The sequence below is a fragment of the Lissotriton vulgaris genome, chromosome 4_1, assembly GCF_964263255.1.
Source record: "Lissotriton vulgaris chromosome 4_1, aLisVul1.2, whole genome shotgun sequence".
In the NCBI taxonomy this organism is placed as follows: domain Eukaryota; kingdom Metazoa; phylum Chordata; class Amphibia; order Caudata; family Salamandridae; genus Lissotriton; species Lissotriton vulgaris.
Genome location: NC_141691.1, coordinates 1,460,450,370 through 1,460,476,983, shown reverse-complemented (window position 1 = coordinate 1,460,476,983; position 26,614 = coordinate 1,460,450,370). Strand labels below are relative to the sequence as shown.

Below are 26,614 nucleotides of genomic sequence, written 5' to 3'. Positions count from 1 at the left end.
GCTTATGTAACGTGTTAATTTAGAAGTGCTCAGTAAAAGTGTTCATTTTCTATGTAATCTTGTGAGGCCTCTGTGCTATTCTCTAATGTTGGCTGATTTCTGTAGGCCTGAAATGCATTTTCCCTTGAAGCTCTCGCATTAGATTTAATAGTTGAATTTCATGTGCAAATTGGATTTGTTCTTTCTCAAGTTTTTGTTGCAGGTGAAAGATTCATCCTTGTTAGTTAGAATAATGTCTTTGTTTTAAGAGTTAAGCATAGGAAGAAAAGGTTACATTGAGCGTTGATACTGATAATGGAGAACTGTTATACATTTTCATTGGAGCAAGCCTGGTAATCAAGGTGATCTCGCAAAAGCTTGGGAAGCATTGCTGCCTAATGGAAAGTTACCTACGAGGAGATGACATGATGTTGCAAAGGACCATGGGATACTACCTGTGGTACTGATGTATTTTAACTAGGGAAAGTATCCGGGGACTTCTGCCTTGCCTTTAGAGAGAGCATCTCAGAACAATCTCTGTGGCTTTATGCTACCTAACCCAACTGATGTGAAGAGACTTCTCAGGAAGACTTCAGGCCCTGACACCTTGATGCATTTTGCCCTGGGGAATGCTATGTAGGGCTGCCACGCTATTGATAGTGTAGGAACAGATTAATGCTTTAGACTCACAAACTTTCAATGAAGGGGAATCTAAATGTCTGTTCAGTCATATTTGTGTATCCTGATTCTTGAACTAATCTTCCTGTGCGTGTTACACCGCCTTCTCTTCATCCAAAGATTTTGCTTTGTATTAGTTCCAATTTATTTTTACACCCTCACCTTAAGGTGCTTGTAGGTCCATTTGTTTTTGGCTTTGGAATAAATTAACCAAACAAAGCTTGGGAGTCTGTGATTCTTACGAGACATGGTAAATTGGAACTGAAATGATTTCTCTCCCCTCCCTGCTTTCATACTGATAAACAGAACCATTGACCTGAGGTTCCAGAGCAGATCTAGAACATGGAACCCAGATGCTTCATCTTAATGAGGTAAAACTAAGATCAGAAGGACTGTTGGCCACATAATTATTTTCCAGGGGGCTCCTGAGCTGAAACTATTTTAACTCCTGCACAGAACATAAAAGACCTATGTTTCTCCATTTCCCCATATATAGCAGTGATCACAAAATGCATCAACTTTCATCTGATGATGCTGAGAATGGTCCTAACACTTCTGTTGTACTCGTTTTTTATGAGGAATGCTAGTGCACTGGCACAGGAAATCCCAAAATCCAAAAGTCCAGAGGATCCAAGATCAAGCACCCAGGGTGAGTCTGAAGAATCGGAAATCAGATCACACCACACCAGTCCTGAAAGAGTTCCATCAGTTCTCAGTGATCCAAAAAACCACAAATTCAAAACCAGAAGCCTCATCAACAGAGTCTTTCCTGGAAAAGGAACTGTTCACAGAAATTGGTCCTCCATTATATTTCCAGTCATGCCCTTAGATTAAGAAAACTCCAAGCCGTTTGCAGAAATGAACTTCAACCATAAAATGGAATGGGGAAAGAAACCATGATCGTGCTATAGAACAAATCTATAATAAAAGCAACTTGGAAAAGGACCATAACAGAAAGACAGAGTGAAAACACCAGTAGCCAGCATAATTGGGAACTAATTCAATATTGTATATAGCTTCAGTTTGCCCATGTAGAGTGCTTTGCCCCCTGAGTCTGTTAGCAAAAAAAGATGTTTTATAAAAGTCAGCATTAATACAAAGATCTGAAAGGTGGTAGGAGTGTTTGTTAGTCTAAAGGACATCACTTTCAATTGGAAGCGGCTCTCTGGGGTATAGATGGCAGGCCTCTCTTCAGTCTGTGCAATCTGCCAGTACCCTGAAGTAAAATCAAAAGTGCTTGGGAACTTGGCTACCACTAACCTGTCAATAAGCTCATCAGCTTGTGGGATGGTGTGTGCATAGGTCTTGGGTACTAACTTGAGTCACCTGTAGTCAACACAGAACCTGAGTTATGGGGGGAGCCTAGTGGAGGCACCTTTGGTGCCAGCACCACCGGACTGGACCAGGGACTACTGTTCTTCCCTGCTTCACCGGTATCTTCCTTCTCGTAATATTCGTTCCTCTCATCTGGCTCTACTCACAACCCCTACTTTTATTTCCGTAAGAAACACAGTGGCCTCAGATTCTGTTTTCTTGCCCCCTCCTTCTGGAACTCACTTTCCTTTGAACTTAGATCAATCACTCCCTATACCCATTTCAGATCCCGTTTGAAAACGTTATTGTTCTGCCAGGTTTACGTGTAACGTATTATTTGCTCATTATTCTTCACTGTTGATTCTCTGTTTCTCCCCCGCTCACAGCGCCATGAAACCATTTGGTGTAAGTGCGCTTTAGAAATGATTTTAACATAACATAACATAACTACTGGAGGGCTGAATGACCCCCAATTCCAGTATTTTAGAGATTTTTTTATGCTGGCTCTCACCTTGCCAGAAAGAATGTAGATTTTATTTTTGACAGGTAGACTGTCCCCAGTGGCTATATCATAGATACACATGTGTATGTAAACCTAGGAGTGAGTGAAAATAGGGAGGGAAACTGTTCCAGTAACTGGCAACAGTCCCTCAGCTGATCTTGGGTCAGGTAATGGGAGAGGTTGACACCCTCCATTGACCCATCCATCTCTTTGGATGATAGCAGCATTGTAACCTCAGACCTCTCACACTGGGGTTTGAGACAGTTGAGGTGGAGTACCCTTAAGGGGTTTCTGGGGGTCGCCCCCTTCCTCTCCACTACCTCATAGGACCCAGTTCATCAGTCCAGGAGACACTGGGCTCCACGGGCTTCATCACCCACATTTTTTGACCAGGCTGCAATTCCACCAAGGTAGACGTTTCGTGGTATCATTGCTTTATTGCCTCCTGACTAGCCTCCAGCGTCTCCCCAACTCTTCAATACACTTCTGGACATGCGGATACTCTGATAGGAAGAAGGACTGGTCTGCTACTGAATGGACTGCCACTCTGCTGGACGGCTGACCTGCAGCTGCCTTGCTGAATTGTTGCCTTTCTGCCTTGCTGCCCTCTTGTCTGGGTAAGAAGGACTGGACTTGCAATGTGAATCCAGGACCCCCAGAGTGACTCCAAAGGGCTGATTGCTGGACTCCTGATATGAGCCTTAGGGACACAAAAGTTTCCCATCACCGTGGACATAGCCTTTATGAGTCCAGACCCTCCAAGTGGTGCTCCGCCAGTCCTGGACCCTTGATGTGGCATTGAAGGTGAATGGAGGGACAATATCTTAAACTGGGGACATTGAACTTTTTGGTCCAAAAACAGCTCTGACTGCCAGGAGGATACCAAGTGTCAACCTGCTTACCTATCCACCTGAGGTACACCGCCGGTCGGCTTGACTTTTCACGGCTTCTCCACCTGAGGGGCTGCTCTAATTATATGCACTGAAAAGAGCTTAAGGTCCCTTTGCATCTCCCTAGCCATAGCGCCACCCCCACCCCAAAACCTATAACGGCAAAACTACTACACTTTAGGGACAATGATTTTATCCTGTTACAGGTGTACTCTAATGTCCCATTTATAGTGGAGGATTCAAGAGTCTAATTTCTTCCGACTTTCTCTTCTACTGTGCAGAGCCAGAGAGCATCTTTCATAGCAGCAAAGCACCAACAGAGATCCATGTGTCCTCTGCCCTACCATTCCCAGCCAAATTGAGAACTTAAGCAGATGGAGAATCTTTGCTTTTTACAGATCCTGCTGAAGTGTGACACATGGTGCACAGGACAGATAAACCTACCCCTACAAAACCTAGAAGAGCAAGAGGTAGCATCCCGGATGAAGATGGAACATTTGTTCCTTGAGACAGCAAATTACCGCAGGCAAGGGAAGAGCGGTAGCAGCAGCTGCTTTGTTGGGTGGTCCCAACACAACAGAGACAGAGCATATAGTGTCTCATCGAGGGGACACTGGCTCTAAGTTGCTTCAAAGTGGCAGCGCAGCACAGACTGAGCCAAATGAAAGCACTGACCTGGGATGTGTGCGGCCTCAACTCCCCAAGCAAATGCTATAGTTTACAGGGAGATATAAAATGACAGAGGACACACATAGCAGTCCTCCAGCAGACGTACATCACACAGGTAGAAGGGAACGCACTTCAGACAATCTACCCTGACCGAAATGGGGTTAGTCCGAAATGAAATCCCATGGCTAACATTGTAATACTGATATGTGTGCCGGGTGGTCCTCAACGGACACATCCTGAGGCACTGGTCCTATCAATAGGTATTAAAAAAGCTTTTGATTCCCTGCGGTGGGATTTCTCATACACTGTTACGGCTAGTATGGGACTGATATCCGGATTTTTAAACTGGACTAAACTATTGTATATTAATCCCACATCCGTACTGAGAGCAGGTCAGCTCATATCTGAACCCTATAACATCAGGAGAGGAACCCAACAGGGTTTGCCCCTCTTGCCAGTTCTAATTGCAACAGCTGTGGAGACACCGGTGTTAACCATCTAGCAGGGTCAGTGCTTTCGAGGCCTGCAGGTCAGTGGGCTCCCGCTATATATTTCACTCTTTGCAGCTGGTATGCTGTAGTATTTACGTTGGGGGAGCTTGGATGTCCAGGGAGCCATTCAGACACTGGGGGAATTTAGCGCATTGCCCGAGTTCAAGGTGAATTAGGGTAAATCACCTGGGTACTCAACACAGCAAACATAGGGAGGGGGGATGACCCTTGGAATTAGGGCTTGAAATACTCTGTGAACCCACCACCATAAAGTATCTGGGGGGTGGGTGTATATTCAGTAGCCTGTTAGAAGGGAATATTGTGGTGACATTTTCATTATTACGGAAGGTTATCAAGCTCTGACCTACTCTGCACATCTCCTTGATGGAGAAGATAGCTTTAGCCAAGATGGTCCTCCTCCAGCAGGCTATATCTTTTCTCTTCCCTACCCATACAGACACCCATGGGCTATTTCTGTAAATGGACAGAATGCTGATAGATTTGATTTAGCATAAGGATGACGTAGTCCAAATTACAATTACCAGTTGACGAGGGCAGACTAGCTGCCTGGACTTTGAATCTAGTACCTGGCCGGCTAACTGCATTGGGTGGCTAAGTGGAGAGGCCCCTGTTTGGCTAGTATGAATATTAGGGAAACAGATCCCCCGCTAAGCTTATAATGACCTGGTTGCTTCTGGTCCAATTTAATAAAGAGCAACTGAAAAAGGGGGATATACTGGTGCAAACACTCCATTATGCTTGAGCTAGGTCACTCTAGAGGATGTATTCTCATCTCCCAGATGGTCAGGAGATCCTCATAAAATCCTTGCCAGTGCTCCCACATAGAAGACAGTGGGGAGAGTTGAGGGCCTGGGAAGCAAAAAAGTTGTCCACGATAGGACAACAGTACCACCGCAGGACTGGGAACACAAACTAGCCCTGGCAAATTTGCTGGTCCAGCCCTGGTGTGGGGGCAGGAGGGGGTGGGGGGGTGCTGTTGAGAAGCAGCACTGCTACTGCTTTTCAATCATCCAAATTTGTAAAGCGCGCTACTCACCCGTAAGGGTCTCATGGCGCTGAGGGGAGGGGGGTCGCTACTGCTCGAACAGCCAGGTCTTGAGTTGTTTCCTGAAGGAGAGATGGTCCTGGGTCAGCCGGGGGCTGCTAGTGCGGCACTGCTGCAAAACCGCCCTGTTAACAAAACCGGCCACATTCGTTCAAAAACCAGCCGCCACTCTTCCAGCCACCAGGAAACCTCTGGTGTCCACTAGGGCCAGTCCGACCCAGAATAGTACAGAGAAAGGAGCTGTGTGGAGTTTAGTACGCCTCAATAAGAATATGATATCCCAGGAGCAATTTTGTGCTCCCTGGGGCTCATTAGACACCCTGCAAAGGTGGTGTTGGTGGGTACACAGCAAACACCTGCACATATTTGCCTGAATTATTATATATATCAATGCTTGCTGGCAGGATAAGAGCTGTGACTCTTTTGTATCACTTGTTCCCAAATCTTTCGAAGAGAGATCTGATAGGGCTGCGAGGCAAAGGTCCAAAGACCTGGATACAAATTTGAGTGAGGATGAATGGGATACAGCGCTGAAATATGCCCCTAAGTTTCTAAAAATTCCAGATTTTGACTTTTACAATGTTACTACTCTCACAGGGTTTATATAATGCCCAGACGCAAAAAAAATTTGACGGCCCAGGCTGAATGTCCTCGATGTGGAAAAGAGGGGGCGGGTTTCTTCCACATGGCCTGGGATTTTCTGTAACTTTGTCACTACTACCTCCCTTGGGCACTGATAGGGGTACAGAACTACAGTATCTTGGCAAACACAATGATCAAGTATGGCTAATAGGTACTTTCCAGAAGCAGTTGGATCAAAAACATCACAATACTAAATATGCTAAACTGTTATAGGGCGAAATATTATGGGACACAGTATCGAGGTGTCACTGACTTAAATTGTCATCTACATGAGTGGGAGCCACCTGGTCATTGTCATCCAGCATGGGACCAGTGCTTAATTTGTAAAAAAAAAACATAAGTGCCAAGGCCACCGTCAGTAAGCCTCCGCGGGTTACTCCAGCCATTGTCAGCATTGCCAATGACAGTACCTACATAACTACTAACCAGCACCCTGCTATAAGTGTGACAATTCAGGCTATTCCATGCCCCCAAAGCTATAAAAATGGTTTGGGCTGCATGTATTGGTTGTTTCTGATGTATACTGAATCAATAAACAATTGCTGAGCTGCTCATCTCATTTATACAAACAGCGCCACCTTGTGACAGCTGTCTTAAGTTCCGCTGTTGACACTTAAGTGCCGGTGCCGAGCACCGGAAACCACTGGCTTAAATTAAGCACTGGTCCTGGTGCCACCACACCTGTTTCCGTCTTGATAGCTAAGCACATGATATGAATAGCACCTCAACTGGGACATTTAGCAATACTCTCTTTACTTTAGGTGTGTCATAAACCAGATGGATACCTTCTGAGGAAAATATTTTTTAAGTGTTTCGGTAAATACTGTTAGAAGAGTGCCTGAATCCCTGAACTGGTCCATAAGAACAACTTAGATGTTGCTCCATAGGGCTTCTGGATTTTATAATGGCAGGAGTTATATAGGTATTTTAAAGTTTTGCACTACATACTCCAGCATATGGATATTTAGTTTGTAACTGGAGATTTGCGAATTAAAGTCTAATAAGAGAAAAACGAAAATCTATTTTGTCTAGGAAGTGTCGGCTATAAACTTGATGGGGGTTGTTTGAGACCTACAGCATTTTGGGATAGGCTTGTTTGCAATACTGTGCTGGATAATCAACATTTTAGGTTTAAATTGGGGCTTGGTTTGTGATGGACAATTTGGGAATGGATCAGATGTGGGTACAAATGCAGTTGCAGCAAGTTCTACTGGTGGCATGGGACAGGATCCAAGACACAAGGTAGACCCTGATGCCCTGGGTTATTACATATATTGGCATAGTTGCTGTGGCCTGCACAGCAGTGGAGAACACAGTATACTTTTGGATCCAGATTTGCAAAAGTGTTGTCTGGGCACGTTCACAATGCAATGAAAGCAAAAGACGTTGCCAAGTTACCTGCCATTTTAAAGGCCTATGCATGAAGCTCTACATTGCATTGCGTCACCTCGGGGCCCATGCACATTTTAATAAATGTGGGCATTTGTATTTAGCAGTGGAGCTATGGACTTAGTCACACAGGTGACACAAAGGTCCAATGGGAGGACAGCCTACAAAGGGTGCCCAAAATGAGCATGCCCAAAGCTGGAACATCAGGGGCACGTTCCAACACAAGCTACTGGTAAATTTATCTGGAAAATGCCTGACAGAAACTCACATGCGGGTCCTCAATTATGGGCTGAGATTCGTCCCATCGCCCCCCTTTGATAAATTCAGACTCCACAGTGAATTGGCAGATTTAAAAAAAAAACCTAAAGTAAAATTAGTTTACCAAGACAGAGGGACCAGAAAAGAAAAAAATCTACCTTTTACCCACCTGCATCATTCATCTTAATAAAAATGATAGCCTTGGAGCAGGCAGTCTCTAAAGAATTAGAGGAAATTGACTCAAATTGGATTAGGACATTTCATGATATGTTGCTAGACGAGCAAAAAAAAGCACTGGAGGAGCTCAGAGCCGACAAGGAGGTTGTTTTCTAACCTGCTCACACAGGAGGAGACTTAATAGTGCAAACTACAATCGAGTAAAGACAACAATGCATATGCCTTTTAGGAGATAGAAAAAATTAAATAATCATCAACTCGGAACCAACGCCTCCCCAACTTCAACACCAAGGGAGCTGGAATACACAACAGCACAAGGTTGGCACTGGCAGAGAATGTTTTTTTTTATTTAAGGGCTTAGAAAAACATGGAACTTCCATGGAGAGTACATGTGTGTCAAGTATCACAGGCCAGTATGTGCATCTATTTTGGGACTAACTTTATCATGTGTGATAACAACCGATTCAGAGACCACATGAAAGTAAGAAGATGCATGCAGATGATCTGCATTTAATATGGGAGGGTGATCAAGAACCAACATCCCACTGTTTTCCTTGGTTGAATACCTGTAATGCACATCTGAGGTTCTCCCACACCCTCAGCAATAAGAAACTCCCCTTCCGTGATGCGAGACTCTCACTAGAACAGGGATGTTCAAGTTTGGCCATATATACCAAGCCAACAGCTAAGAACAATCTGTTAAATTTCGACACCTTCCACACAAGACCCTATTACAGGCCGGTCTTAGAGTTGAGGAGAAATGACAGAAAGAATATAGACTACACAAGACAGGCTGAGACACTTTCTGTCAAGCTTAGGGAACAGGATTATTACTCGGAGAAAATCAGACAGAAATACTAAGAAAAAACTAAATAGGAAGCATTTCCTGGACAGCATACCCAGGGAAAAAAGTACAGGAGGCTCATCTGGGTCACCACATAGAATATTTATCCAAACAGAATTAGAAAATCATTCATAGGAACTAGCTTTTTTTAAACACAGCAAACCTATCTATACAACAAAAACAAAAATTCATATGAAATGGGGCGGAGCCTCAATGACACCTTAGTATGCACCAGGGAGAGAGGAGCAATAGCCAGCATGTCCTTAACGAATGACCTATAGAGCCACTGTCCGTGCAAGAACTTCCGGGTCTCCCTTCTAACCATTCATACAAAAACATTGGATTTGGGCCCTCAGGAAACACATTAACTGTAATTGGCACGGGTGCAACCCATATTGAAGGGATGCATGATGAAATCCCATGGACATGTCTTAAACACGAGTGCCAGGACAACCTAGGGCACTCTTTCGTAAGCGTGCTTTATTGGATAGATCTTTTCTAAGGATAAGGTCCGTCAGTAGTACCAGTATACTAAGCCAACTACAATCAGGAAACCCTAGGAAGGATATCAGGAAGTATGCTCTCTTGTGTAAAATTCTGATTGGTGGGCACAGGAATATACCCGCTTTGTCTTGCAAAAAAACACCACTATCCACAGCTGTCCGCACAGTAAATGGACACTCAACATAATATGGTTAGTAACCTTCTACACAATTAGGTCCTATTTGTATACCTCAAGCTTTAATCACATCTCTGACTTTGTAATGTCCATATTTACAGTGTACAACAGTGGGGGGATGCACTAGCTGTAAAACAGACAGGTCTCTGCCTATGCATGAAGATGACGAGCAGTGACTAAAATGCACCCGACCATCTTCTACCGTGTGGGACGGGCGTTTAATGTCATCTCGCAGATGTGTCGGCTTTCATCGGAAGCGAAGCCGCATTGGATTGGGAAGGCGTTGGGCTGGTGCCTAAGGGTCAACTGACCCACAGAGCCTTACTGTGTTCCCCGCCAGGCCACTGTAATGTGGGGTCAGCATCATGGGCAGACAGGCTCTGAGGGGACAGTATTGTTATGGCCCCTTCAGACTTTACTTGGGCACCCCCACTCCCCCCTTCCCGCCCAGAAGCAGTGTTCAACTCCTCTGCCGCAGTGAGGTGGGGTGTTGAATGCAGCAGTCTGGCTGGGGGCAGGTGATGTGGCCATTGGCCCATTATCACGTCAGCTCCTCTAGAGCAGCAGCAACTCTGTGCTTGTGCTTTTTTTCTTCAATCATTTACCCTACCAGGACATCGCCCTGAGGCTATAGTTGGCTGGGGAGGGCACTGACGGTCTTTTGTTGGCACCTCGGCTCCAGTGTCTTTCAGGCCTTGGTGGAGGGGTGGTGTATGTTTGCATAGGTCTCGCTGTGAAGCACCTTTCCCTGCAAGGAAAATTGAGTGGATGTAATGTTAGGGTCGGAGATGCTGAATTTGTAACTATGGAAATAGGTTGGAGTCCTAGCCTCAGCCCACCATCCGGTGATTATGGCAAATGACTTAATTGCCCAAGGCCTAAAATAAAAATTAATTTGATCTTCTGCAATGTGACTGGTGCTCATATAATCACTGCCCTTGGGCAGAGTTCAAGCTATATAAAACTAGAATAAAAAAATGAACTTCTGTTTGCTCATGTTTTAATAGCCTGCAAAGGATGGAACAGAATAGTGAAAGAGGATTCTTTATACAGTAATGAAAATGCCAACTTTCCTTCTTAACATGGCTTTTCTGCCTTTGTTTACTTTTAACTAACAGCCACAGATCATTAAAGCAGCTTAAGACCACATTTCTTTCACCTTACTGTTTAAAGTACATATTAATCAGAGGACAGAATACAGATTATGGTGATTCTCTTCATTTTCGTGCTGGCCAGGACATTAAATTGGCAGTAATGTAAGTTAAAAAACGGCCACGAGGCAAACATAGGCAGATCAGGAGCTGTGGTCTTTTCACCTAGCTCAACTGGCAGAACTGTAGGGCTTCTAGTTGTACCAATATTTCTGGTGCTATGAGCTTTTAAATACATAATTTATCAAACATTTCTCTAACAATTAGCTCAATGAGACTCACAAAATGCTGGTTTATGAACAGGTGTGATCCGGGAAGGTGGGACACTTTTTTTGGGGGTGCCCCCGCATATTGTGAACCCAATCCGACCCTGCCAAGAAGTGAACACGCACCCCCTGGAATAGCGTTCATGAGACATCACAGGCAACATGAAGGGTTTAGAGAACAGAAGTGAATGCACGCCAACTGGAGTAGCATTCATGACAATCCACAGGCAACATACAGGGGTTAGAGAACCTGATTAGGTGACTAGAGCTGTGAGTGGTAATTATGTCTCTTTTTTGACCCACATAAATTAAGGCTGAGAACATTACTCAGATTGGTTTGTATGTGTGGCATGGATAATTGAGTGAGTGTCACCACCTGATTATCTACACAAATGGTGTATCGTAAATGCAAATGACTGACCCAAATGGGTTTGTGTGAGGATCACGGTTGTAGAAAGCCAGAAGACCAGTTTGGCTAAGTATTTAGCTGAAACATGTAGATCCTCCGGCGCTGGAGCAAATTAATTTCTCCTTGTGCGTCATCTTTTGCTTTTAATCTTGCCAGTGGACCCTGGAATACATTAACTTGGCAACTACTAGGCTACCCCTAGGACATTTTACACATACATCCCGTTCCGTAGTAACAAACATTTCTTAGATATAAATATCTGGGCAAAGACTCGACGATGAAGCATCCCAGTGGTTGAGAGCCCTTTTAAAACAATATGGATTGCACCTTTAGGACAGGTAAGGAGACAACTTATACCAGTCAGAGTAGGTTCCGCCTCCTCATTGACAATTCTCACAATGCACTCTTACACATATACTACTCGCGCTGTTGATGACGGTAGAATTGTAGAATAGTACTCCAATATGTAGCATTTACTCAGGCAGATTTTCCACTTGGTTGAACATTCTGGATTTGTAAATGCGAATAAAAAATATGGTTTTGCACATGCTACTATTTGTGGTCTGTCCCTTGCAGGCTGCATTGTATCCTATGCCTTTACTTGCATTCGAGGGTCCTACAATTGGTTGCCTTTTTTGTCTGGCATCAATGTTCTGATTTTGCTGCTTTTCTCAGTATTGTATTTTTCTCCCAGCATTGCAGCGTTTCTCTCTCACCAATGTTTGTGTTGTTTTTGCATTGATGTGTATTCTTACGCAGCTAACTACTTGAGACATTTTTATTTTCTTTCTGCATAGCCTCTGTTATTGCCTTACATCGTTCTGGTGTACACTCCTCTTCACTGTTCTTTGCTGCATTTTTTACAGCAGTTGTCCATAGGTTTGCTTCTATAGTGGCATTTACACTGCCTTGATCCGCATCCCTATCCGGTTCCCGCCATGCTTTACGTCCATGCAGTTTTTTGTTGTTGTCGCATTTCTATACTACGACTTATTTGCCAGACTGTGCTGGGCTTTTCTAAGTCCTTGTACAGCACTCGGATACACACTCCCAGCTGGTGTCTGTTGTGCTTACATTCTTTTCTTTATATTTCTACAATTGTGAATTGTCTTTGCCACGGCTGGTTTGACCAGACTTTAACCCCTTGCGTGCTCGTGACGGAACCGTTCCGTCACGAGCCTCGGGTGGGCTGTGCTGGTGACGGAACGGTTCCGTCACGGCCCGCTCGCCGCGCCTGCGCGGCGCAAATTCCACGCCTGCGCTGAAGGTTCTATTAGGCGGGCGGGGCTGTGACGGAACCGTTCCGTCACAAGCACAGCCCATCCGATGCTCGTGACAGAGTGGTTCCGTCATGAGCACGGGAGCGCCGGGGGCCCCCCTCCCCCTTAGCACTGGAGCGGAATAGCCGCCGCAGCTAAGGGGTTAAGTACTGTTTATTATTAGGAGTTTCTCTATTCTTGTGCCCTTTTTTTTCAAATTTTGGACAGTAGCGGCCGGTGTGTGGGCAAAGTGGCAGGGGGGAGGGAGAGGGAGAGAGGGGACCGAGACGGACAACAACAACAAATAATAATAATAAAAGACCTTACCTGTCCGACGCTCTTCTCTGGCTTTGTCACCGCGCACTGAAGGCACAGGTTCCCAGAATCCCCGGGACCTATCCTGACGCTGCATGAAAGCAGCATCAAGATTGGCCTGTGCGACGATGATTTGCGCTCCCAGGGAGACTGCACAACTGCTCTCTCTGTGCATGCTCTCTCCAACCCAGCAAAGCAGCTGAGATGACCAGCCAAACCTTCATGCACATTGACAACTAGTGCACCTATCACTTCCCTCTGCTTGTCATTCCCGTGGTGGCCCAGCGCCATAGGTGACTCCACAGAGAGAAAAAAACGATAATAAACACAGGTTCATTGTCGTTTTATTTTCATTTTTATGCAGCTGGCAGGAGGGGGCTACACTCCATCGCCATATCGGAGGGGCCACCTATCCTCCACCATAGCTGAGGAGCCACAGCTGAATTTGGATGACATGATAATGAAGCAATATTTAAGCTAACATATGTACTGGAAAATCATTAAAGTTCTCATGTAACTGTATTAATAGGTTGTATTACAAGTTCTTATACTAACTGCGGAGGTAATGACCCTTCAAACATGGAGGTGCCGACTTTGGAAACGGGGTACCAGGGTCAGATCCTGGCATTGTCTCTCTGAGACTTAATATTCCTGTGTCTAAAAATGTGTAACTAGCCTGGTTTGCTGATAAAGCACTCAAATGCACTATAGTGTTGTGTAGTTCCTAGGAGTGCCCCAGGACCTGCGAGTTTTGGATGATCTAAACTGAGGGCTTGGTGTCCCAACTGCTTCCGGACACCCCCACAAGATATGTCAGCCATTAGACCAGCTAGCTCTACAGTGCCACTACCACCCCCCTGTATCTTACAGTGGTGTAGGTAGTCTAAGGCAACCACTAAACATGACAACCGTGATTCCTCAGGGATCATAGAAAACAATATAGTACGTTTCGCTCGGACACTCGTGCTTGCTTTCTCTCAGAAAATACACAGGATGGCGATTAGGATATTTCAATAAGAATTTATTGTTCCAGTGAGAGCTTGGTGTAAAACATATGTGCTACGACAATCTGGAGACAGAAGCATACAGAAGAGATTGCTAGTACCAATATCGTAAATAGTGCATACATTTCTACCATAGTGCTAATAAGATGAACAGAAGCAGTTCAGATAAAAACAGTAGCACATGCATATTCCTAAAATGCGCCCCCTAAGTAATTTGCCTGAATGTACCTGGCCTAACCTGGATGTGTAGGTGTATATGCGTACCGTTATGTGTATGTGTAGCCAAGAAACCCCTAGGGATGATCAGACCCCTCACCTGATGGTTTAGTATGAAGGACCCCGTCTCTGCGTCGAGGATGACAACCCGCAAGGGATGTCAGACCGCTGTGTGTCGAAAATTCGGCATGCAGGACTCTGTGTCAGCCTGGAAGGAGTTCTCCTCTATTTTGTAGGGGGGGTATTTTATACTAAAGTGGTCACTCCAGTGTTTTTTCTAAAACAACCATGGATGTTTTGAAAACAACCATACATTTTTTGAAAACAATCACCAATGCTTTTCTAAACTAGTGCGATCAGGCACAACTGGCTGTTGGCCAAGGATGAAAAAGTGGTGACCCTTATACAGAATAAATCTGCTGTGCCTATGTACATCAGGTACAGGGATTATGATAGAATACTTAACCCCTTCGCAGCTGGGCAAATTCCCATGCTGTGCTGTCGGGCGGGGGGCGCGCACAGCGCCCCTGTGCTCATGACGGGGTCAGCTCGTCATGAGCCACGGTGGTCGTGTGCTCATGACGAGCTGAGCTCGTCATGACCACACCTGTTTCTTTAGAACGTTCTCACAGCAGGGGAATTAGCCCAGCGTGCGAGCGTTCTAAAGGTCATGACGAACTCAGCTCGTCATGAGCACACGAGCACCGTGGCTCATGACGAGCTGAGCTTGTCATGAGATTCGAAGGTGTTAAAGCTCAGTGTCGAGGAGACAGGAGCAAGCCACTAGGTAAAAGGTCACCTGTTTAGAATCATTATTGTCGTGTGAATGGGACAATCTATGTAAAAATGGAGTATACATCAATGGGACTATCCTAAAGGACATGACAAGAGGCAAGATTGTGCTACATGAAAAATGCAAATGTTGTAGTGCGTGGCCTCTGTATTTTTATTTACATGACATGTCCACACCCCTGACCTGACTACCTCCTGTGTCCTTACATCCCTTAACTTGGATTTCTCCTTTGTTATCCCTTTTCTTTGCTCTGGCTTTTTTGAATAGCAGCACATGGATGCACACTCTTAGCTATCAGTTTTTTCTTTATATTTCTATATTCTTGTGGTATGTCTTTGCCATATCTTCCTTTTACTGGTTGTCATGAGTTATTTTTTTTGTTTAAATATCTTTATTGGTATTTTACATTTAACATGACTGCCAGCATCAATTCGTACAGATATGTTTGAAAACTGATATAGGAGATACAGACACATGGTCAGAATAGCATTATACTGGGGCGTGGCTAGCAGCCAACGATGGCGTCCGCAGCTTAGGGAGGCTCCCGCGGCAAGGCGGCTTCTCACATAAATCCGCTATATTAATCCGATAGATTTTATTACCATTCGGGGCGGACTGGGTCCGGCGTCCGTGCGGCGCCCACCGGAGCAATTTAAAGGCAGCGGCGGCCCGGCAATTGACGGAAAGACGAGGAGAGAAGAGGGGCCTACTGTCCGCCTCGCAGCAGCGACGTAGTGGGCAGAACGAATCCGACCGGAAGCGGTGTCCTGGCGGGTGCTGCCGACCGGAAGTGCCGGTCCTCCGGCCGAGCCGAGGGAAAACAGTCGGAGAGCATCCACAGGCGGCAGAGAGCCGGGCGGAGACCCGAACAAGTGAGCGCTGCCGAAGAAAGTACAGGGAACGCAACATAGAGGACGCCGCGGCCCGAAAGGGCTGAACACCATCTTGGGCGGCGGACTCGCATCGTGGGCAGAGACCCCGAGAAACAAAAGCAGGACCAGCTATGAAGGTCCGCCTGGCATAATACGATCAGGGGTACTCCCGGATGAGTGGTGAGGCGATCCGAAATTTTTTCACGTGGACATTTGGAGGTGTACCGTCTGGGGGACGCGGTGCAGGCAGTACTGAGAGCCTGCAAGGAATTGGGCCCCCCTCACCCCACTCCCACCCTTATTGCTGGAACATAAGCGACGCTAGGCAGCTTGGAGGTCGAACGCCTGAATTTTAGAGAAGGGGCTCCGGATTAGTGACGTGCAAAAGAGCTGGACAGCGCAAAGGAAAGGCAACATATGCCCCGACTAAACTGGCCACTGTGCGGTTTGCTCCTACAGGCTCAGTCGGCTGATTGTGCCGCGACACTGCTCGGGGGTACTGGAGAGGTGTACGGAGTCTTTTTTCACCTGGAAAGAGGCGGGGAGATACCCCAATTGTCCATAACTTGCACAGGGCGCTGCCCGATCCTGCATTGTCAACAACGGAAGACCCAGCAGATGAGGGCCCACCAGGTGAGGCCTGTACCACGCACTGCGGAGTGACTATCGCGACTACACGCAGGCATCAACCAGAAGGTACGTGGGACACCCTCCTATTGCCCAGGTACCGCGCCTCTGTAGGTGACTAGAACGCTCTTCGGTGGCGCAACATGGCGAACAGAGGCCCCAGGCACAACTCCACACAGGCCAAGCTTGACAAATTTGCATATGAGAAGCAGACTCCCCCCCAAGAACAACGCAAGCACACGGGGAAAATGACGGAAGCTGAAGGGGCGAAGAAGGCTACACTGGAGGATGTTCTGGCGGCATTGGCTCAGGTACAGGCGACAGTGGGGTCTACGGCAACTGAGGTGACCCTGATACGAGCGGACCTCCAGAAGATGAATGAGAGAGTTAAACAAGTTGAGGTGGTGACCAAATCCTTAGTCGAGGATGTATCGGAACTACAAATCGAAATGGGTAAACTGCAAGCGGACAACAAAATACTCAGAGAAAAACTTGACGATCAGGAAGGGCGCTCTCGGCGAAACAACGTCCGAATTTTGGGCGTACCGGAATCTGAAGACACGGGAGCGATGGACTTCTACGTGGAGGATGTGATCAAAACTCGGCTCCAGCCTAAAGGCCTCTCACATTTCTTTTCTGTGGAAAGAGCCCACAGGTTGCCAGGGGGTAAGCCAAAGACAGGAGGACCGCTGAGGCCAATATTAGCGAGACTATTTAACTTCAGGGACCGGGACGCCATTTTACAAGCGGCAAGAGTGGCACCAGCCATTCAGATCCAGAACTCGAGGGTGTCCTTTTTCCCAGACTATACGGCGGAGGTCTCAAGGAGAAGGAGAACTTTTCTAGAGGTGAAAAAGACATTAAGAGAAAAAGAATTGCCTTACTCGATGCTCTTCCCGGCCCGGCTACGAGTGGTAGCAGATAAAAAGGTCTGGTTCTTCGACTCCCCGGAGGCGGCCAGGGATTGGCTCGAGGGTTGGCGCACTACGGACCTGCCGCGGAGAACTCATAGATCAAACCACGGACACAGAGAAAATAGCCGGACAGGGTCGCAGACATCAGGCAGAGGAGGAGCTGGAGGATCCCCGGCTCATGGATTCTCAGGGGCCGACGGAGAAGAATGACCTGGAACATAAGAGGCTATAATGGACGCTGTCTTTGTTTATGGACATATTGGTTTGCAGTTAAAGATGGACACTGGCCTGGTTAGCCCCGGATGTAAGCAGGGGTGCCGCCTACTCGGGGAGACGCTCTCCCCCCTACACGCAAGTACTCTGGTTGTGGGATGGGTTAAGCACTCTGCTCAGTTGGGGTGGTGGGCAGTTGGAAGTCTGTTAAGCAGGGGTGCAGGGAGGGAGGGTGAGGGGGGGTTGTTTTGACACAGTTCGGAATACACATGTAAGGTCGAAGAATACTGTTATGCATATGGGCGGTTTGACAAAGGTTTGGTATATGCAACACTGGTCTAGCTCTTCCATGAGGACCCTAAGCAGTTTATTGAACAGGTACAAAGCCAGCACTCATGACACGAATCATGTCAGAAATACCAAGGACCTCATAATTGCAAATGGCTGATGACCAAGCACACAGAGCGGAAAGAGTAGACACAGATTCACTGGGCAGGTCCCTACGATTACTGACTTGGAATGTGAGAGGGCTGGGTGATAAGGTAAAACGAGGACTGGTACTGACCGCACTGAAAAGGCAGAAACCCACTATAGCACTACTACAGGAGACACATTTGACGGGGGGGGCAACCAAGGCCATGGATAGGAGAGGGTACAAGATGGTAGTCCACTCGGACTTCACGTCGGGATCCAGGGGGACTGGTATCCTGATTCAGAAATCCTCACAGTTCATTCCCCTACAAACTAAGACTGACGATCAAGGGTGCTTCGCGGCACTACAAGGACAGTGGGAGGGTAGGCTCCTTAACTTGGTTTCTGTATATATCCCACCAGCACTTCACTCGGTGCAACTCCCGAAACTGGCTGACATTATACTGACCCTCCCCGAGGGGGACATTATTCTTGGGGGGGACTTCAACGCCATTTTAGATACACAACTTGATAGGTTCCCAGCTCCAGTTCCCACGGGGAGACTCCCCCGCTTCCAACGTTTTTTAACAGCCATGGGTCTCATTGACGTCTGGAGGTACACCCACCCTAAGGCTAAACAATACACCTTCCACTCCGCAGTGCACGGCAGTATGTCAAGAATAGACCACTTCCTGGCCCTGGGCAATGGTATCCAACATATAGACACCGTAGAAATTCACCCCCGGGGAATCTCGGACTCTCCCCACTTAAGCTTACGATCTCCACTCAGGAGAAGTCACGTAAACGCATATACCCCATACACGCTGCGTATCTTAAGATTCCCCAAGTTCGCAAGGCTCTTAAAAAAGTGACGACACAGTATTTCAAGGAGAATGTAAACTCAGTACGCTCCTCAGAGGTCATGTGGGAGGCGTATAAGACGGTTTTCAGGGGGCAAGCCATAAATTCAATCACGGGCTACAGAAGGGAACAGGCTCAGGAACTAGCTAAACTGGAATTAATGTTGCAGGAAATGACAACGGCACATGAACAACACCCCACTCCGGCCACGTTGCACGCACTTAACCTTCAACAACAACTTTACACTGACCACTTACGTTTTCAGGTTAAAGGGCAAATGACAGACACACAGAATAGGATTTATGAGGTGGGAGACAAGGCAGGCAGGATGCTGGCATGGCTCGACAGGAGAGGAGGAAGTTCTAGAGGAATCCAACAAGTGAGGGATAATCTGGGGATGATGCACACTAACCCAGAACAAATAGTTGAGAAGCTCGCAGCCCACTTCGAGGGGGTCTACACCCCTGAGAGCATGGTAACACCCGAGATGGCCAGAGAGGCACTAGAACAGATAGAGGTCCGGACGCTTTCTTCGGAGTTGGCAACTGAGTTAGATGCGGACATTACTGCTGAAGAAATCCAGATGGCTATTAAGGCGTTGAATCCGGGTAAGGCGCTGGGACCCAACGGCATACCAATATACAATGGTATCAAGCGACGCCCGAGAGCCTCAGCAAACATCTACTAGCGATGTTTAAGGAATGTTTAGAGAAGGGCTTACTTCCACCAGATCAGAGATTGGCAACTATAGTAGCCATCCCCAAGCCAGGGAAGCCACCTGAGGATTGCTCCTCATATCGCCCCATCTCGCTGCTTAATGCAGAAGCTAAAATACTCGCCAAGCTCTTGGCGGCCAGAATTTTGCCTCATCTGCCGTCCCTCATACACCCGGACCAGTCCGGATTTATGCCTCATAGAAATACGGCATTGAATCTGCGCAGACTGCATGGAGTGCTGGCCAGGGCGGAATCTATCGCAACACAAGCAGTGATATTGAACCTTGATGCCAAGATGGCCTTTGACCTTGTAGAGTGGAACTACTTGTTTGAGGTTCTGTCACGTTTGGGATTCGGCCCCCGGTTTACCGCATGGATTAGACTGTTATACGCCGACCCAGTTGCACAGGTAGTAGCAAACGGCCATATCTCGCGAACATTCCCACTGGGGAGGGGCACACGTCAAGGATGCCCCCTTTCACCATTACTATTTGCGATCTCATTGGAACCCCTAGCCACTCTAATAAGGACCTCGCCGCTCCTGACGGGCATACGCTGTGCGGAGGGCTGGGAGAACCGGCTTTCACTCTATGCAGACGATATGCTGGTATATCTAACGGACCCAGAACGCGGGGTGCCGGCTCTATTGCATCTCTGTGGCATGGTAGGGTGTCAGGATATACGTTGAACTGGAGCAAATCGGAACTATATGTACTGAAGGGACCGGTCCTGACACTGAATGCAGAATGCCCCCTGAAGATAGCAGGCTCGTCATTTAAATACTTGGGTATCCAGGTTACTAGGGACCCCTCGGAGTTCATGGACAAAAATTTGGGGCCCCACTTGGAAAGACTCAAGCAGGACGTTAAGTTTTGGTCGGGGCTGCCTTTAACGCAACTGGGAAGGGCAGCACTGTATAAAATGATGGCTTTGCCCCGTTTTTTGTACGTACTTGAAAACACGCCATATCCGGTGGCTCCGAGATTCTTTCAGAAAGTGGCAGCAATGGTATCCAATCTTTTATGGGGGAACCTCCCGGCGCGCATCGCACAACCCAAATTGCACAGGGGATGGTACGATGGCGGGATCGCGTTGCCTAATCTAAAATTGTATTATTGGGCGGCACACCTGAAACCCATCAACCAATGGATACACACTCCACAAAACGAACCAGCATTTCAGGCAGACAGGGCACAATTGGGCACAAATAGTTTATTGGCTCGGTTGTATGACCAACGTAAAATGCGCAAATTGGTGGGGCCCACCAGATCAACTGTGGCAATATGGCACACATCGACAGCAACACTGGGATGGAAGGGGAGAATAACCAAGCTTACCCCACTGTGGGACTCTCGAGCCTTCGGTAACATGAGAAACAGCAGAGGGTTCTCACACTGGGATACTATAGGTATATCTACAGTGGGGGATCTATGGGAGAGGGGAAGTGTGGTACCTTTTAGTAGATTGAGGGAGCTATACGACCTGGGTGAGCGGGAGTTATACAGGTATATTCAGATACAACATGCGTTACTGGCTGCTCTGCCCCCGGACACGGATCTGCCCGAATCGTCCCCGCTGGAAGACCGCATTCTCACTGACTTTATGATTGAACGCGCGACATCACTCACGTACCGTAAACTACTTAACAACTTACCGGACCCACTGACCCCTTTGAAGGAGAAATGGGAGGGAGACACTAGTGAAATGGACGAACATGAATGGAATGAGGCGATAGCATCGCCTAAGGAAGTAGGCATCTCCGCACGACTGAGACTTGTGCAACTGAAAGTGTTACATAGGGTGTACTACACGAGGACTATGTTACACCGCATTCACAGAGCACAACACCCTTACTGCCTTCGTGGGTGCGGGGAGGAGGGCACGTTTTTTCACACCATATGGGACTGCCCCAGGGTCCAGGAGTTTTGGAGACAAATACTGCGAACAATATCACAGGCATTGAAGATCTCACTGTTACCTGAACCAAAGAGGTGCCTCCTAAATATATGGGAACCTACTGATCTATCCAGATACGGTCAACTTTGGGTCACAGTGGGCTTGATAGTGGCGAAACGTGATATTGCACAGCGATGGGGAGCGGCAGAAGTGCCAACAAAGACGCAATGGTGCCTGAACATGGATTGGGTGATGGTAACAGAAAGGGCGGTGTACTCTAATCGAGCCTGTCCGGGAAAGTGGAACAAAATTTGGACCAAGTGGAACGTGTACAGAGGGGAGATATGTGATCCATTGCCGGAAGATGACCAGGATGTGTCGGATGGGGAGGGGGAGGAGGAATGAGGGTTCTCACAGAGTATGATGGGGAAGGAAGCCATAGACCATGGGTTTCACCAGAATTGGCAGAATAGTATAGTGGGACGAATGGGGGAGGTTACTGGGGAGTAGAGATCAACGAAGCAGGTGTATTCACAGTAACATGCATTTCAGGCAGTGTTGGAGGGACCGGGTGGAGTTCTAATGGGGGAATATTTCACGACTCAGTTAAACACGACCAATATCAAACAAAACATGACCACAATGTGATTCCTTGAGTTTCTTTTGTTTTGTTGTTGTTTTTGTAAAAATAGAAAATCAAGAACCAGTACTGATTAACATTATAATGACTACAATGTACCTCTTCATCGATGCAGTTACAATGGTGTTCAAAATGTCTGACATTCTGACAATAACTTGATGATACTGCATGATGATTACAAGATCGTTATAGCGGCCAGCCCGTTGGGTTGTAGGCCTTCAGCTGTGTAAATTTGAAGGTGCAATAAAGGTTTTTGAACAAAAAAAACAAAAAACAAAAAAAAGAATAGCATTATACTGCACAGTAATATATGAACAACACAGTCAGCTGTACACCAGTGCAAACAGTTATATCATTCATGTGAATATGCGTTAATGTTTCTGCATGTCGTTGCTCACGGCGTAGCTGCAATGTGTTGTTATAAAGTAGTGTTGTTGTTGTTCACTACCTTCGCTAGGTACAGCTCGTCTGAGCAGTCCTGACAGGATTTCACGCATTTGCACTATATGCTTACAATACTGTGACAGTCGGAACGTAACGTCTATTCCCTGCTTGATGGGAGAAAGGATTTATGTGACGGTAGAGTACAAATAATGACCACTTATGGATACCACCAAATCTCATTTTCCAAAAACATTCAATATAAACTGGATCTTAGAACTTATAAAGAATACCTGTCATCCATTAAATTCAAACAATATTCCGAACGCATCAGTAAATCACAATTATGAATAATATTGGTACATGTCCGCTTAGCCTCAAGTCTGGTGAGTGAGATAATGCACACAGCAGAGTATATTAGTTTGCCAACATCTAGGATTATCATGTCGGGGAGCGGGTGAGGTGCAAGTGGCTATCTATATCAGGGTAGGGGGAACAACAATTACCCAGTCCACGATTATTGTGACGTGTCAGCTCTCCTTGGCCAAGAGACGTGCGGCTGGCGGATACATCACTGATTCACTGATAAGGTGGTGTCGGCCACTATCGGGTAGCCAGCATGCAAGGTAACTATCAGCATAGCCCAGCTCTGTGCAACGGGGAATTTACGTAGCCCTGCTGTCTCCTCCCTGTGTAGTGCCGTACTCTCCGCCTGTGCCCATATTGCGAATGAGCGCTTCCAGCTAAGTATCTCCGGTGGGGCGGCATTCTTCCATTTTTTTGTTATGAGACGTTTTGCTGTAATGAGGCCCAGGTCTCAGAACCTAGAGGTGACCCTAGACTTCTTGGATCTGGTGTAAAGCCCTAGCAGGCAGAAATCCCATGACACTGGCATCTCCGTGTTTGTGCATGTAGATAGTGTTGTGACTACTTCGCGTCATGGTGCTGGTTGTCATGAGTTATGTTTATTGTTAGGAGTTCCCTTTCTTTTTTCTCATGTCATCATATTAAACTGTCATTAACATATGATGTAATGTTTTTCAATGCAAAATTACAAAAGTAATAGACCTTAACTAAAAGTTAGCAATATCTCTATCATTAAAAAAATCGACTTCAACTTTAAAATATTCATACAAGTGTTAATAGCAAACTTGCACAATTACAATTGTACTAAAACAAATCAAAGATCTGGGGAACAGATGTGCATACCTTCCAGAGGCAAATACTGGTCGCCAATTGCGAGCAGAACGTTTTATGCGAACCACCTAATGCATGAGTGGGTCAGCTTGCTAAAAAATTATTCCGTGTGTTGCAATCAAACTTAACTCATTAATATTTATAAGGTACGTTGCTAATCATGACTATCTCCGATTGGAGGCCATCACCAGGATGGCAGGCTGCTAGGGTGAGCAGACCACCTTATCTGTGATTCCCTATCAAGAAAGAACATTTTATTTCAAATGCAGTCTGTTGTTCTCAAAGGAAACAGATGGTTTAAAACTTTGAGGTTTAAGAATTGGCAGCATTCCATTGGGTCACTACTTATCCCTAAACATTTTTTTTTGAATTCACAAAGGGAAGGATTCCAATGGGGACTCCTTCCTTATTAGGAAAACCACCCTAACTCAGGAGTCAGCAAGATTTCAATGTATTGCAACCAGATTTCTGTCACACAAAAAATTGATACATCACATACTAATCCACAATCTAGAAAGGATAGCTAAAGCATCTCCCTTATAAAATTGCAAAGCGTTATCCAACCATAAAGGCATTCTAAGAGTCAATAAAATGTATGGACTGCTAAAATGCCTTCAGTACATTAAAAAACACATTTTAACAGTCAAAAGCACCAAAGCGTGGAGTTTGCCATTGCTAAAATGCTCGATACATCTGGCCTTAAATGTTTTATAATATTTACAACTTAAAACAGTTTACTAAATAACAAAGTACCATACACATACCAGAACAAAGAATTTGCACTTTTGCTAATAGTTACTAATCAACAATTACATCAAAAGATTGTTTGTATTATATGACCCAGTCAGTCCTTTTCACCATACCCAAGCGCTTTCAATCGGCTTTGCCAATGCTTGTTTTTCACTGTCTCCCCCATCGTCACCCTGGAAATGTATGTACTCCTACCTTTGACACAAGCCAAATTCTGTTTGCTGCCTGGGTGGGAAATTACCTGCCAGTTATATGTGAGTACTCACAAACTTATGGCTTTGTGGTTGCTCATCTACTTTTGCAGGGTTCCCTTCAAAGAAAAGTCTTCAATTCCACAACTGACAATACATTTACAAATGCAGCGCTCCTGCCATACTAGTAGTGATTTAGTGTTGATTGAAAGGGCATCCTTTTTTGTACCAACAAGGTCTTGAAAAGTCAACAATTTTCTCAATTTGTTAAGTTTTCAAAGTTTTTCCTCTTTAAGTCCGCCTTCACCCATGCAAGGTTTTCATGTTTATTAGGAGAAACATTTCAGCACGTTGTGAGATCACTTAGATGTATTTAAAATTAAAAAAAGCACAATTGAAAGTGTATTCAGTATTTTTCTCTGCAGGCTTACCTTTTGCAACACAACTTGCAGCAGAAGTCATGATTTTAATGCAAATGTGGAGAAAGCGTAAGACAATGCAACTTTGTGAAGTCGGAAAGTATTCATGAGGGTTACAAGAATGAAAATTGGAACTTCACAGACCCCTAATATTTGAAAATCATGCACATATTACACACATGGGGCCTCATTTATGAGAAATGACGCATCGCTGCGTGAAAGCAGCGATGTGTCACTTCTCAGTGCGCACTCCTTGCGACATTCCTGATGCGTCATATTTAATGTATGACGCATCATGTCTCAAGGAGTTACAGATACGTCAGTATTTCTGAAGTATCTGTAAGCGCAAAAGTGATGCATTGCTGGAGTGTGTCACAAAAGTGACGCAACTCCAGCATTGCGTCCTTTCACATGGGGCAAGCCCCATGTGAAAGGGCCTGCATCAGTCTTACGCCAGCTGTGAGGCAGGCGCAAGGTTTTGACGCAACGATGTCCTAAAAGTGACGCAGTGAAATCTCATAAATTTCACTGCGTCACTTCTACGACCCTTCCTTGCGTCAATTCTACCTAGATGCGTCACTTTGTAAATATGGTGCAACAATGCGCATTTTTTACACCACTGGTGTGCCACAAAAAGTGACGCACCTGCGGCATAAAAGTGGCGCACGGCCTCATAAATGAGGCGCTTGAAATTTCATGGGTCTTAGCTCTGTTGTTTTGGTTTGGAAACCTGTGTTTGGCAAGTGTTTTAGCACACGTAAGTGAATCTTAACTGCAGGGTGCCCAGGGGCATAACGCAGGCTTCTGCCCCCATGGAGGCCTCTATTCTTCAGGAGCCTGCTTTCAGCCAAGCCCTGTCAATATCTGTGGGATATATAGAAGTACCAGCGGCCTCTACTGGGAAGCCCTACTGATCGGAACACCTCTCCCACACTGAACCCAAACACAGCCACTGAAGAGAGACCATTTCCCATCCACGATCCACCAGCGCTTGTTCAACTAGCAAAGACAGGATCAGTTTCATAATTTACTTCTCTGAGACAATTAAGAACATATACCCCTTTTACAAGTAACTTGCATTCCTCTGTTTATCTCTGCAAAGAAAAACACAAACATTTATTTCTAGTTCTTACCAGTGCCCAGGCTGCCTGAAGAAGAAACAAAAGCAGAGGAAATTGCATCTTCCCCATGTGGCGTCCCACTGCTGGTAGAGACTGCAAGGAGCTCTGAAGAAGTCAAGGGAACAGAGCACTGGAGCCTTTGCCCTCAGAATATTGTTATATAAGTTAATGGTTTATTGGACATGAGGTACTTTGTCCTGCTCTGCATCGCCTGCAGATCCTTATCTCAGAATGACAAGTTCCAAAACCTGAGGCATCTACTCTCTCCATAGAACAATCTTCAGGCAGGTGATTATTTTCCACATTCGTAATCTTTGTTCTAACTGTTATCATCCTGCTCTGGGATACTTCACGAGGCCAGGTTCAATATCTTGTACCAGCTATCCTACTGATAGAGGTCAGCAGTGTGCAAAA

General features: G+C 46.0%; 1 protein-coding gene across 2 annotated transcripts in view; it reads right to left on the bottom strand.

The window, feature by feature from the left end:
- Nucleotides 1-26,370, bottom strand: part of MEP1B (meprin A subunit beta) — a 318,018-nt gene extending 291,648 nt beyond the window's left edge. The window contains exon 1 of one of the 2 annotated variants that reach the window (XM_086965693.1): nucleotides 26,190-26,370. Coding sequence is in view for 1 of the 2 variants with exons in the window: in XM_086965692.1 (XP_086821818.1) it covers nucleotides 26,213-26,269 (57 nt within the window). In the remaining variant the exon portion in view is untranslated. The remainder of the gene's footprint in view (nucleotides 1-26,189) is intronic. The other variant, XM_086965692.1, reaches the window with a different exon arrangement.
- Between the last annotated feature and the right edge of the window lie 244 nt (nucleotides 26,371-26,614).